At 52.0% G+C, this 14,635-nt stretch overlaps 1 protein-coding gene across 1 annotated transcript in view; it reads left to right on the plus strand.

The window, feature by feature from the left end:
• Window positions 1-3,159: 3,159 nt before the first annotated feature.
• Window positions 3,160-14,635, plus strand: part of LOC118885712 (Fc fragment of IgG binding protein) — a 38,950-nt gene continuing 27,474 nt past the window's right edge. The window contains 5 exon segments of the mRNA XM_036834637.1: window positions 3,160-3,194; window positions 3,514-3,570; window positions 4,835-6,082; window positions 8,004-8,353; window positions 12,347-12,917. Of these exon segments, the coding sequence (XP_036690532.1) occupies window positions 3,516-3,570; window positions 4,835-6,082; window positions 8,004-8,353; window positions 12,347-12,917 (2,224 nt within the window). The 5' untranslated portion in view covers window positions 3,160-3,194; window positions 3,514-3,515.

Below are 14,635 nucleotides of genomic sequence, written 5' to 3' on the forward strand. Positions count from 1 at the left end.
GTTTCTGAGGACCACCAATGTTAAAGAGGTTATTGTAGGAAACAGACCAAAGTAACACAAGATCCAGAAGAAAGTGATATCGTGGAAACCAAGACATTAGAAATGTTTGAGGAGGAAGCATTCATGTCAAATGTTAAAGAGGAGCTAGAATCAAGTGGCGAGTAAGAGGTGACTGGAGGATTTAGCAGGACAGTTTCAATGCACATGGAAGTCAGATTGCGGTGGGTCAAAGAGAGATGGGTAGGGGGGGGCGCTTCCCTGGTGGCACAGTGGTTGAGAATCTGCCTGCCAATGCAGGGGACACGGGTTCGAGCCCTGGTCTGGGAAGATCCCACATGCCGCGGAGCAACTAGGCCCGTAAGCCACAACTACTGAGCCTGCGCGTCTGGAGCCTGTGCTCCGCAACAAGAGAGGCCACGATAGTGAGAGGCCCGTGCACCGCGATGAAGAGTGGCCCCCGCTTGCCGCAATTAGAGAAAGCCCTCGCACAGAAACGAAGACCCAGCACAGCCAAAAATAAATAAATAAATAAATAAATAAATAAATAAATAAAAGAGAGATGGGTGGGGAGGTGAAGAACAGGAACATAGCTGTAGCAGGTCTGAAGTTTCAAGAAGGTAAAACAAATAAAGGGAATTTCCATAAAGCAAGGGAGCAGATGGCCAGTGCCGTATAGGAGGAATAAAAGAGATTAGCCTCAGCTTGGGTTCTCAGGAGATCACACATGCAGAAAATGATGTCTGGATTCCAGGCATGGAGTTAGCAGGTAGAATATGAAGAAGAGTGTTCCAAGTGGAAGGAACTGCGCAGGCAATGGCAAGGTGGAAGGGGCAGGAAATGGAGCATTAGGGCTTGAGAGAGTCCTGCCAAGAGTGTGGACTTACATTCACAGGGACAGGGAAGCATGGAATTTCCTTGAGCAGGGGAGGAACAAGATCAAGTCTGAACCTCAGGGAGGTTAGTGGCAACTTGTGCAAGATGAAGGAGTTCCCCAAGGGGGTACAGAGACCCCCTGTGGGATCCAGAGCATGAAAGAATGAAGTTCAAAATTGCCAGAAAATCTGAATTGAGCTGCAGAGTAAATTGTCTCCACCTGTACCCTGGATCTCTAAAACCCAGACAAGCCAGAGGGTCCCAGGGGTCTCAAGTCATATGACAAGTACAGATCTGTCCCCTACAGATCTTGTCAGCAGGGAGAGGATAGAGGGCTTGGACACACAAACACCCCTTGTTTTGGCTCAGAGCAGGGCTGCCAGTGGCAGGATGGATGTGATTTCGCTGACCACAAGGAAGTGTCCCCACAGGTTATCTCAGGGGTTCCCCGTGGGGTTTCTGAGAATCGATATGATATGGAGTACAGTACAGGGTGCGTCATACCATACCCACCCACCTACACACACCCACCACACTCACACCCCTTAGGCTCTGAAAGGAGGGAGAAGGTCCCAGGGGTGTCAAATGTTAAATTGTGAGGTTTCCCACCACCACCGCCCCACTTCTGGGAACTCTGGCCGCAGAATGCAACAATGGGTTTTGAGGAGGGGGAAAGCATCTCTCTGGGGTCAACCAGGGTAGACCTCAAGGCTTAGAGATTGGGGGGCAGAATCACCTCTGAGTCTTACTCTAATTTTCTGCTCCCTCATCCCTTATTTCTCTGAGTGTCTCAGGCTAAACAAGGTGTATTCGACAGAAGATTTTGACATCTTGGTTTGCAATAGCTGTTTCCTCCTTAGGAGTCCCAGCAGCCCCTCCTCCCGGTCCTTTTCCTCAGGGACCCAGGCACCACTCCCCACAGAGCTCTCACTCTCCGTTGGTCCCCCCTCACCCCTGCCTGTTTCTTGATATGTCTGGCTCTTATCCAGTCTCTTGTTTACTCACCTCATTTTCCTGGTTGACCTTGGGCCCCAGTCAGCTCTGAGCCTTTCTCTCTCCCTCTGGGAACCTGCCCTGGGTGGGGCTCTAACAGCCCCCATCCACCCCGACCACCAAGAGGCCCAAGCCTTGTGATAAGAGAGGAGAAGTCCTGGGGGCAGCAGCTGCTGGGGTGTTGTCCAAGAGGGCACCCAGGCTTTGCAGCTGCTGTTTCCAGGGGAGACTCCCCAGGCAATGAGTCCTGGGGCTGGGCGGAGGAGAGCAGGGCATGGGTCAGGCCAGCCCCTCGGGAGGAAGGGACTCCGCCTCAGAACGCCCACACCACCTCTCAGCTGTCTCTGCTACTGCTCCCTGTGTGCGACCTACACCCCCAACTCCCATCCCAGGCAGATTTTGGGGTGATGGGGGCACAGAATCACCCAAAACTTGTTCAGCGAGTCCCTTCTCAGGAAGAAAAAAACCACCTCCCAGAAAACAAATTCTCCAGAAAGTAGAGCCCAGTGTCTGCATGGAACCAGGAAACAGGGGCCTGCATCGTTCTTTACACACAGCTCCAGCCCCCAGGTGCCACCTGCTCCCCACCTGGGACCACACCAGAAGAGCCTGCCTCCCACCTATACTCCTTGAGAGTTTACAGAGTGCCCTCTGGGAGACAAGTAAGCCCAGTGAAGCTAGTTTTGATGTTCCTATTTTGCAGATTAGGTACCCAGGAGGCCCTGTTGGTCTAGGGGTGGAGGTATTGTGTCCCACAACAAAGTCCTGAGTCAGGTGCTCAGGTTCCTGCCCACCTCAGACACCTGCCCCCCACCGTGAGCGGTTGGAAAGAGGATATGTGTGGCTGGGGACCAGGGAACAGCTTGTGGCGGGTGGGGACCCGGATGTGGGTCCTTCACTGTTGTTCCTGGCAGGAGCCAAAGGAAAAAAATTTAGCCATTGAACCAGCAAACAAGACCAAATGCCACCTTCGACTCCTGCTCCCCACCCACTGGGGACCCAGGTCCAGGCCCTCAGCACCCTGCTTCCCAGCTGTTTCCCTCAGGGACACCACCCTTCCAGGACTGAAGTTTCCAGCAGGCTCCCCAGGCAGAGCCACCAGCTGTTCTCACACCCCTCTCAGGACTCAGGCATTCAGGCTTGCCCTCCACCCTTCTCAGGCCTTCGGGGGCCCCATTCCAGCTGGCCCTGGGATCAGCAGCCTCCTCTAAGAAGTTGGCACCATCTGCCTGGCAGGTGGCCCAGGGCGTGGCCTGAGTCAAGAAACTCCACTATATAGCCCAGCCCAGGGAACCTGGAGCTAGCCCTGCAGCTCCGGGAACCTGCAGGTGAGAGAGGCTGCATCCCCTTTGGAAGTGGGACATCAGGTCCCCTACCCTTGCCCCTGGCTCTAGGCCTCCCCATCCCACTCCCCCCAGACCCACTGGACATCCAACTCCCTATCCTACCTCTGTCCTGCCCTCCCTGCCCAACCCCCAGACCCACCAGATGTCCGATTCCCCTTACACACACACACTGGCCCTTGGATTCAGCCCACCTCAGCCTTCCTGGTGCCCAGGAAGCCCTTGTCCTGAGACTGGGCCCTTTTGTCCTCTGGCAGGAGGGGCAGACCAGCCTCCTATGACCCCCTCTCTTTCTCCACTGCAGACATGGGTTCTCTGCGGAGCTGGTGGATGCTCTGGGCCGGGGCAACCCTCCTGTGGGGTAAGTCAGACCAAAATCCCATCTATGTCCTGGTTCCAGTCTGAAGAACTCTACCTGCCTGGGTCAGCACCCTCCATTTGAGCCCCCTCCACAAATACATCTCCCAGTGTCACCCCAGGCTAGCTGAGATGAGAGAGAGGCCCTTTAAGTACTGCAGAGAAATGTGGTGGAATTCACCCATTCTCTCTCTGTTCCAGAGGGAAACAGGTAAAAACTTTAGTCCCCAAATTCAAGTAGGTAAGAACTACTACTTTCTTGATTTTCTGCAACTCAACTAAAGTTTTGACTTAGAGCCTCATTCTGCTGAGGTGATGGAAAATTTCACTAAAGTCTTTCTTGGCAGGGGGTGGGGGGGACTTGGTGGCCAATTATCTAGGGTTATGTCCAGAACTGTAGTTTTAGGTAAAGCCAAAGTTTGGGGGGAGGGATGGGACATCCCGGCCCTCTTTACCAGTCAACATCTATTTAGGTTACTTTAGAAACATTCATTGACCCTGATGCCCTGGCCCCATGGGACACTGGGATGTCCTTCAAGGCTCCCCTTATTCGGCAGACAGTCCTTCTATAACCACCACAACTCTCTCCAAGATCCTGTAGAGTGATCTCTCTCCCTCCCCCTCTCTCTTCTCAGCCCTGGAGAATCTTTTCCTAGATTGAGGTGTTGAAAAGTCCCCACTCCTCTCTATTTCTAGGAGACATTTTGTCCATACTCCCATAATCCCCTTTTCCCCTTCACATACACCCCTAATCCTATGAAGACAGAAGTCACAAACTGGCACCTGAATCCAGCCAGTTTAGGCCCCATAGTTCTTACTTAAAACAGTTTTGGGTTGGAGATTTCACATGGAAATTCAGATATCCAATTTCCCTTGAAAAAATGGTAAGATCTGACATTTTTAAGAAAGAGCCCATAAGCCATCATCATAACAACTGATTAAAGCTAATAGCAACACCCCACTTTCCATGGCATGTGAATGCTCTAGCTGCACAGTCTGCCCATTCTGTTTCACACATACGTCACTTGCCTGGCCCCGTCAGTGTTTGAGTTTGAGATCCCTGTCTGAAGTGTTCAGGCTTTTGGAAGGCAAAAGCCAGAAAGGCTGGTAGGTGAACACTGTATGAATAAGGGGAAAGGAGAGAGAAGAGAGAAAATAGAAACCCACGTTAGTATTTCAACGTGCGACCCAGGCACAAGGTATGAGGTTACTTCTCTGATGGGGAGGATTGGATAAAGCAGACCCACAGCTGCATTTTCTCACCCCAGGGTTGACCCAGGAGGCCTCAGTGGACCCCAAGAACAGCGAGGGGGAGGAATTCCTCACGGCCTTCCTGCAGAACTATAATCTCGGGTACAGCAAAGCCTACCTCTACCTCCTCCTCTCCAGTCTGTCGGACAGCCTCACCTCAGTCTCCATCCTCAGCCGGGTAGACGGCACCTCACAGAAGGTCACTGTGGGGCCCGGGCAGTCAGTCATGGTCAACATCACTGCCAAGGCTGAGATGGTCGGCAGCAATACCTTCAAGCGTGCGGTGGTGGTCCACTCTGACCGCACCATCTCTGTGCAGGCAATAAACGCTAAGCCCAGCACAGCAGATGTGACACAGCTGTGGCCTGTCCGCGCCCTAGGCACTGAGTACTTTGTGCTCACACCCGCCAGCGCTTCGTCCCAGAATCTCAAGGAGTTTGCTGTGGTGGCGGGTGCAGCCGGTGCCTCTGTCAGTATACAGCTGAAGGGGTCAGTGACATTCCAGGGCAAGTCCTACTCAGCGGGCAATGTCCTGAGTGTGACTCTGGACCCCTACCAGGTGGCCCAGGTGCAGAGCACAGCTAACCTCTCAGGGTCAAAGGTCACAGCCAGCAGCCCCGTGGCTGTCCTCTCCGGCCACAGCTGTGCCCAGAAAAACACAAACTGCAACCATGTGGTGGAGCAGCTGCTACCCACGTCTGCCTGGGGCACCCGCTATGTGGTGCCCCCTCTGTCCCTCCAGACCCGCCAGGACCTGGTCTATGTCGTGGCCAGCCAGGCCACGAAGCTGACCTACAACCTCGGGGGCACCGCTGGCTCCCGTGGGCTCCAGGCAGGTGACGTGACAGAGCTTGAGATCCAGCAGTCCTGGCCACTCTACCTGTCTGCAGATGTGGGCATCCAAGTCCTGCTGTTTGGCACGGGTACCACCAAAGATGGAGAGACCTATGACCCCCACCTGGTCCTGATCCCAGACGTGGCAGCCTACTGCCCTGCCTATGTAGTGAAGAGCGTGCCAAACTGTAAGTGCACGGCCCTGGTAGTGGCACCAACAAAGGCTGCTGGTGAGCTGACCATAGACGGGCAGAGGCTGGGGGCCAAGCTCACCTGGGCCGCTGTGCCAGGCAGTGAGTTCTCATATGCTGAAGTGGACCTCGGCACTACGGACAGTATCCATGTGGCTGAGGCTGCTACCAACTTTGGGCTGCTCACCTTTGGGCTGAACCAGGACGTGAGCTTTGGGACAGCAGCTGCCTGCGGCCGGAGTAAGTGATCAGAAATGACCTCTGGCCCTGTCCACCTGGGGACCCCTTTGCCAGCTCGCTTGCCTTTTCCCCTTTCCCACCCTCTCTGTGCTCATCTGTGGCTTCCTGGCTCAGCTGGGCTGTCCCCCACTCACCTGCATCCTCCCCGCCATCCTTCTTTTCCTTAAGGCTTCCCAAGCCCTCCCTGTCCCCCCACCCCCTGCAGGAACAATACTCTAAGTGTTTAGCAACTGATATGATCCAGGGTCCCAACCAGTCTGAAGAGATGCCAGTCAGAGCACTGCAGCAGGGTCCTAGAAGCCCCCAGGGTGTCTGGCATCAGCCCTTTGTCTGTTGCTTTTGTGGGGGGTGGCATTGGGGAAAGGTTCCTGGGGAGAGCCAAGGTGCCAAGAGGGAGGGATCTTTGTGGGGGGTCGGGTCAGGTCAGCAGCTTCTCACCAACCAGCTTGGGAATATTTTGTTATTTTAGCTACTGACACACAACCATACCAGTTGCTAACTGCCACTCCCCCAACACCTCATATAGGAATGCCAAACTCAGGAGGTCTAAAAGTATAATAATGATGGCTACCATGTGGGGGGAGTATTTCTCAACATACCAGGGTCCACTCTAGGTGCCTTGTATGTGTTAACATAGTTAATTTCTAGGACCTGGCCCTGTGTGTACTTTTGGGCCCAGCCTGTCGAGGAGCTGCCTCCAAGCAGTGCAGCGTTTGAGGGCACAGATGCTAAAGCCCGGCTTCCCAGGTTCAAATCCCACCTCTGCTTGTGTGACCTGTTTCCACATCTGTAAACTGGGGATCATAACTGCACCCCTCACAGGGCTGTTAGGTGACAGTGCAATGAGTTAACATTTGTAGCTCATTTAGACGGTATCGGGCAAGTGAGTAGGGCTACATAAGGGTGAGCTATCATTATGAGCAGACAGAAGGCAAGAGCTTCTGAAGACTAGGAGGCAGGGGAGGCACAGCTGTTTCTTCCTATGTGGATCCCCTTCCCGAAGCAAGGATCCTAGACAGTAGGGTTCCCAGCACTGGCAAGAGTGCCCCTCCCATCCATCCTCCAGGGCATGGAAGCCACCCAACTTCAAAGGGCCACTTCAGGCTTGAATAGTAATGTGGAAGAGGTGGGTGATTGATTATAACAGGTAATAATTAACCTAATTAACACCTGGGATCAGTTCCAAACCCTGCTTATATTTTAGCTTATTTAAAGCAGGCCACTCCCCCCTCCCCAACTATCCCTGTGAAGAAGGTATTATTATCACCCCCATGTCACAAGTGAGGAAGCTGAGACACACAGAATTATAAATTACTTTCCAGTGTCACACAGCTAATTGACTGTGCCAGGATTCTAACCTAGGCAGCCTGACGCCACCGTTTCCATTCTATTGAACAGTCTCTGTCTTCCATTTTCTATCTTTAAAAAAGATCCCTTAGGGAATTCCCTGGCGGTCCAGTGGTTAGGACTCCGCGCTTCCACTGCAGGGGGCACGGGTTCCATCCCTGGTCAGGGAACTAAGATCCTGCATGCTGTGTGGTGCAGCCAAAAATTAAAAAGAAATAAAAAATAAAAACGGTCCCTTAGCCTTTTAGCCTGATTGGGAAGGTAGGGGCAAGGGGGAAACAGGGAGAGAAAAGCCACGCATTAACCTTTCCATGACTGTTCCTGCCTGGTGGTTCTTCACCACCTTCCAGCTCTTCTGGGCTGAGCTGTGTTTTCTGGGGAACCAGAAAACCTAAGAGAAGTCAGGCCTGAGCAGCTCTCTCCCTCTGAGATTCCAGACCTCAGTCCCCCCACTTCTAGAATGGGTAGCTGTGAGCCAACTGCCCAAACTCCCCAGGGTGGGAGAGCTCCAGGATTCCTGGTGGGGTGGACACTCCTGACTCTTTCTTTGTGGCCACCCCGCTTCCCTCCCCAGCCGTGCAGACCCAGGAGGAGGCCTCCTGCAAAGGCAAGCAGTGCGGTCCCAAGCAGCTCTGCAAGGTGCTGGATGGGCAGGCCAGGTGCGTGGCGGCCTCCGTGGCCACCTGCCGCGCCCAGGGTGACCCCCATTACACCACCTTCGATGGCCGCCGCTATGACATGATGGGCACGTGCTTGTACTCGATGGCGGAGCTGTGCAGCGACGACCAGACCCTGCCTGCCTTCAGCGTCGAGACCAAGAACGAGCACCGGGGCAGCCGCAGAGTCTCTTACGTGGGCTTGGTTACCGTGCGCGCCTACAGCCACGCGGTGTCGCTGGCCCGCGGGGAAGTTGGCTTCGCTCGGGTAAGGACCCAGAGGACGCTTCCGGATTAAAAAGAAACCCATGAGTCACCCAACAAGCAGAAGGAGGAGGCAGTGCCTGAGTGTCAGGCCCCAAACCCGAGCCCTTTGCCAAGGGGTGGAGGGTGCAGAGAAGTGGGCCGAGGGCGTGGGGGCTCGGGAGGGGGGATTTGAAAATCAGTGGCAGAACCTTAAACCCCTTTTGTCCAGCAGTTCGATTTCTAAAAATTTTTAGAATGCTCAGAGATACGGTTAGGGGGAAAAAAGTTTAAGCCGATGGGTTTATAATAGCAAGAAGAGGGGGCGGGCGGAGAGAGAAAGAAAGAAGACAAAATGTCCAACAGTGGGTAATTTTTTAAGTCACTAAACACTAAAAATGTAGTGAGCGCCTCCTATGTGCTGGGTTTGTCACTTAGCACTTTCCATGTGTTAACGCATTTAATGCTCACAGCAATCTATGGGGGTAGGCGTTATTATTATTAACACTTTTTTTAAAAAAATTATTTATTTATGGCTGTGTTGGGTCTTCTGTGCGAGGGCTTTCTCCAGTTGCGGCAAGAGGGGGCCACTCTTCATCGCGGTGCGCGGGCCTCTCACTATCGCGGCCTCTCTTGCTGCAGAGCACAGACTCCAGACGCGCAGGCTCAGTAGTTGTGGCTCACGGGCCCAGTCGCTCCGCGGCATGTGGGATCTTCCCAGACCAGGGCTCGAACCTGTGTCCCCTGCATTGGCAGGCAGACTCTCAACCACTGCGCCACCAGGGAAGCCCCATTAACATTTTTTGATGAGGAAACTGAGGTCCAGAGAGATGAATGACTTCCCAAGGGCTTAGGGCTAGTAAGAGATGGAGCTGGGAACGCCCCCAGGCTGGCTCCTGAGTCTCTATCTTAACCTCTAGGCTATTCTGCCTCTGGTAAATGGATTACTACTCAGCCAATATAAATTACAGAAATATAATAACAGCAAAATAAATAGAAACAATAATTTCCCTTTTTCCTACCGTATTATTATGAACATGTTCAAACACCCAGAAAAGTTGAAATCATTGTGCAGTGAACACTCATTTGCCAATCACCTAGATTCTAAACATTTTACTCTTCTTAGTTCATCACACATCTATCATCTGTCCATCCCTCTGTCCACTCAACAAACCCTCTTACTTTTTATGCACTTTAAAGTAAGTCCTAGACATCAATACACTTCACCCATAAAGATTTTAGCAGGCATACCGTTAACTAGAATACAATATTTTCACACTTCTTTTTGCTTACTTTTGAAACAAAATTTAAACATAATAAAATCCACAAATCATAAATAAATCCACAAATCAAAATTTAAACATAATAAAATCCACGAATCACTGTTCACTGAGTTTTGACAAATGTGCAAACCAAACCTCTGTTAAGATATAGAAGGTTTTCATCCCTCTAGAAAATTCCCTCATGCCCCTTCCCAAACAATGGCCCACACACCCTAGAGGCAATCACAGTTCTGATTTTTTTCCACCATAGATTAGTTTTGCTGGTTCAAGAACTTCATAGTAACGGAATCATCCAGTGCAAGAAGCCTTTTGTGTAAGGCTTCTTTTGCTCAGCATGATACTTTCGAGGTTCTTCCGTGTTGCTGCGATTAATTTTTTTAAATAGGAAAAGAATTTACAGCTCAAAACAAAAAGGCATGTTGTGAAAGATCCTGCTTTTACGCCTATCTTTACCTGCTTTCCCTGCTCGCCACAGGTAATGACTTTTACTAGTTTCCTGAGTATTCATCTAGGGTTTCTTTATGCCGACACAAGCAATACATTCTTACGTCTCCCCTTTCTTAGCAAACAGTACTGTACTTGTGCTCTGTTCTGAACTTGACTTTTTGCACTGAACAGTGCATTCTGAAGCTGTCTCCTTGTCAGTAGGAAGGGGGCCTCCTCTTTCCCTTCTACAGCTGCACAGTTTGTCATCGGCTGGATGCATCACAGTTTATTTAGCTCAGGCCCCTGTGGTTGGACGCTTTGTTCATGCTGGCAAGCAGTACTGCCGTGAATATTCTTGTATCTCCCTCGCTTTGTGAGTGTGCAGGTGGATCTGTGAGATCAATAACCAAGTGGATTAAAGTAGTGTTCTTGAAGGCTAGAGAGTTTGAACACAAGCTCAGGGGGACCTCAAATCCCTTGAACTTATGTGCAGAATCTTGCATATGCTGTGTAGTTTTTCAGGGAGAGGGTCCATTACTTTGTCAGATCCTTACAGAGGTCAGCGACCTGACAAAGGTTTAGAGTTCCTGGTAGGATCATGGTAGGATGTCCACAAGAGCTTGTTAGGAGAAAAGAGGAGTTCATGAAATGGTGACTTCAGCATGGTCTCATTATTTTTTTTTAAGTATACATGTATTTAAAGGTAGAAAAAAACCTGGCATGATTCATAAATGTGAGTATTTTTTTTAACATCTTTATTGGAGCATAATTGCTTTACAATGTTGTGCTAGTCTGCTGCACAACAAAGCGAATCAGCTATACGTATACATATATCCCCATATCCCCTCCCTCTTGCGTCTCTCTCCCACCCTCCCTATCCCACCCCTCTAGGTGGCCACAAAGCACTGAGCTGATCTCCCTGTGCTATGCGGCTGCTTCCCACTAGCTATCTATTTTACGTTTGGTAGTGTATATATGTCAATGCCACTCTCTCACTTCGTCCCAGCTTACCCTTCCCTCTCCCCGTGTGTATGTGTACAGCACTATGGGTGATTTTCTCTTTTTTCATTTTTGCTCGTGCATACTTTGTAAGTTTTCTGTACTGAACAGGCACTACTGTGTCATTTAAAAATGAAGATCACTGGTCTTAGGGGAAAGACAGATTTGAACGGGGGTCCCTGGACTGAGAGCCTGTGAATGTGGGCTGTCTCGGTCACTGCCTGGCATAGGCTTGGACACACAGGAAGGCTCATGGAGGCGTTGCTGACTGCATGAACAATCTATCTTACCTTTGACCTTGCTCATGCTGTCCCCTCTGCCTGTTACTCCTTTTTTCATACCCCATCCTCTTGGCTAAGACAAGACTTTGTGAAGAAAGGATAAGAAAGACATGCTCAGGAAGAGGAAAATGGGCCCAGGGGACAGAGAGAGCACACTCCTTATCTCCTGGCTGGACTCTCTCTCCACTCAGGACATTTGCAAAGGAACACCACTCCCCCTCCTGGTTTTCGTGGCTATCTCTCACTGGTCCTTTATGGCTCAGCTCTGCTGTCCCTTCTTCCAGGAAGCCTTCCCTGACCTGAAAGTTTGGGTCTGGCTCTTTTTCTAGGCTCCTGCAGCCTCCTGTGCCTCCACTATCCCAGCCCTGATCGCTCTGATCTGTCATTGTCTAGTGACAGGTCTGTCTCCCCTATTGGACTGGGAGCCCCATGACAGTAGGGTCTGGGGTTATCTTTGTCATCAGTGTATCTCCAGGATCTCCCAGGCCAGGGCCAGGCACAGGGTCAGTGCCCAGTGAATGTTTATTTAATACAGCAGGGGCTTCATTCACTTACTGAGCACCTGCTATTCTACCAGGTACAGTTCTAGGCACTGGAGATGAAGCAGCTGCCCTGTCTTCGTGGAGCTGACAGCGCAGTCAAGTTAGAGAGATGATAAACATCAGATATTTGCAGATGACATTTTAGAAGGTTAGACACTATAGGGAAAAAAAATAGAGCAGGGAAGGGGAATAGGGAGTAGGGAGGAGTTGCCATATAAAATAGGGTGGTCTGGGATAGCCTCCCTGAGACGGTGACATCTGAGCAAAGTTTTTGTAAGAGGTGAGGGAGTGAGCCAAGTGTATATCTAGGGAAAGAACATTTCAGGTCACGGGGAAGGCAGGAGCAAAGATCCTGAGGCTTGGTCGGTGGCACTAACAGGAGGAAGGAATCCTCACGCAGCTAGAGCAGGGGAAGCAAGTGGGAGGAGATGAGGGGCTGAAGGCCAGACCACACGGGGATCTGACCCTCCTCTCCTGGCTCCTGCAGATCGACAGCCAGCGCTCACGCCTGCCTGCCTCCCTGGCTGAGGGCCGCCTGCGCGTGTACCAGAGTGGGACACGGGCCGTGGTAGAGCTGGACTTCGGGCTGGTAGTCACCTATGACTGGGATGCCCAGCTGGCACTGAGCCTGCCCGCGCACTTCCAAGGCCAGGTGTGCGGTCTGTGTGGCAACTATAATGGTGACCCCACTGATGACTTCCTTACACCTGAATGGGAGCAGGCTCCTGATGCCGTGGAGTTTGCCAGGAGCTGGAAGCTGGACGACGAGGACTACCTATGTGAGGACGGCTGCCAGGACAGCTGTCCCTCCTGCACCCCAGACCAGGCCCAGCACTATGAGGGCAGCCGTCTCTGCGGCACGCTGACCCAGCCCGATGGCCCCTTTGCTGTCTGCCGTGATGCCCTGGACCCCCAGCCCTTCCTGAAGGAATGTGTATATGACCTGTGTGTGGCCCATGGGGACCGGGCCAGCCTGTGCCGTGCCCTTAGCGCCTACGCCCAGGCCTGTCTGGAGTTTGGCATCTCTGTTGGGAACTGGAGGTTGCCAGCCAGCTGCCGTGAGTGATACCCTGGTGGGGGGCTGGGAGCACATGTGGGAGGCAGGGGACCCCTTGCATCTGCTCAATATCTGAGCATTTACTGTGGTCCAGCCTGGAGCTGGACCATGCCAGGGACGGAGCAATGGCCAAGATGGCCAGGCTCTGCCCACAGTGAGCCTAAGGTTGGGGCAGACGTATCACACTAGACAGTGACGGTCCAGAGTGGTCAGGGCTGGGATGGGGGAAGTTCAGAGGGGCTATGGGAGACCAGAGAAGCTTCCTGACTCAGTCTGGGGAATCAAGTAGGATCTCCTAGAGAAAGGGATGCCCAACCTGAAGCCTGTAGGAGGGATTGGAGCTAGATAGAAAAAAGGGGGGGCAGGAAGTGGGTTCCAAGCTGAGAGAAGGGCATCTGCAAAGACTTGGCATGAGATGTCCCAAAGCAGACATGCGAACATCTCTTCATTTATAACTCTTCCGTGATTCCCCGACGTCTTCTGGATAAAGTCCCAGCTCCATAGCCAGGTATCCATCCACTGAATCATTCATTCACTCATGTATTCATTCATTCAACATGCATTCCCTGAGTCCCTATCTGGCCCCACCCCTGTGCTGACGATGGGCACAGTGGGGACCAAAACACCTGTCTCTGCCCTTGTGAGGCTCCCAGAGAAATGTTCAGGAGGCAGAAAGGCTAGCACAGGAAGGAGGAGGAGGCTTCCAGGCCCAGGCCCATGGCTTGGGACAGGGACTCCAGAGAGGGGTAAGTCTGGGAGAGACACTGAGGCCATTTGGGGTTTGTCTTGGTCACTGCAGTGTCCTCACTGCCCAGTAAACACCACTCCCCATCACCGCCGAGTTCCCCAATGCCTGGTGCAAAAGAAGAACCAGTGCATTCACTTATCTACCCATTCATTTTCGAAGTATTTACTGGGCATCTCTTGTGGGCCGGGCCCCGTCCTTGGTGCTGGAGATTCAGCCATGTTTGAGACAGATCAGGTTCCCAGTCTCACAGAACTTATAATCCTAGCGGGGGAGACAGAGAGTAAGCAGTGAACTGTGGAATAGCTTCAGAGAGCGAAAGAAACAGAGTTCATGGGATAAGAGCAAATGGGAGGCTCATGAAGAGAGTGCTCAGGGAAGGCCCTTGGGAGAAGCTGCCATTGGAACAGTGTGAGCTCATAATGATGCTCTACATGGGGTGTCTCTACATAGATGAGCCTCCTGTGATATTGGGACTATTATTATCCCATTCTACTGATGGGGAAACTGAGGCACAGAGAAATTGGAGTTGTTTGCTCACAATCACACAGCTAAGAAGGGGAGAGTTGGGATTTGAACCCAGGCCATCTACATTCCAGTAACCTTCTCTTAACCACATGCCATGTGAGGAAAGGCTAATACAGGCACAGGGAAAAGCCAGTGCAAAGGCCCAGAGGCAGGAGTGTGAGCACCAGAGAGGATGCCACTGTGGCTGGGGCGGAGTGAGCCAGAGGGAAAGTGAGAGGAGGTGAGGACAGGGAGGTGCTGGGGGCAGAGCATGGATTATGGGAAGCCTCATGGACCAATAGGAGGACTCTGGCTTTTACCCTGAGCAAGACAGAGCCACAGGAGGGCTCTGAGCAGGAGAGGGATGTCATCTAACTCAAGTGTTCACAGGATCCCTCTGGCTGCATGTGAGGAATAGAATGGGATGCAGGATGGGAGCAGGGGGGAGACCAGGCAGGAGGCTGCTG

This window comes from Balaenoptera musculus, chromosome 19, assembly GCF_009873245.2.
Source record: "Balaenoptera musculus isolate JJ_BM4_2016_0621 chromosome 19, mBalMus1.pri.v3, whole genome shotgun sequence".
NCBI classification, from domain to species: domain Eukaryota; kingdom Metazoa; phylum Chordata; class Mammalia; order Artiodactyla; family Balaenopteridae; genus Balaenoptera; species Balaenoptera musculus.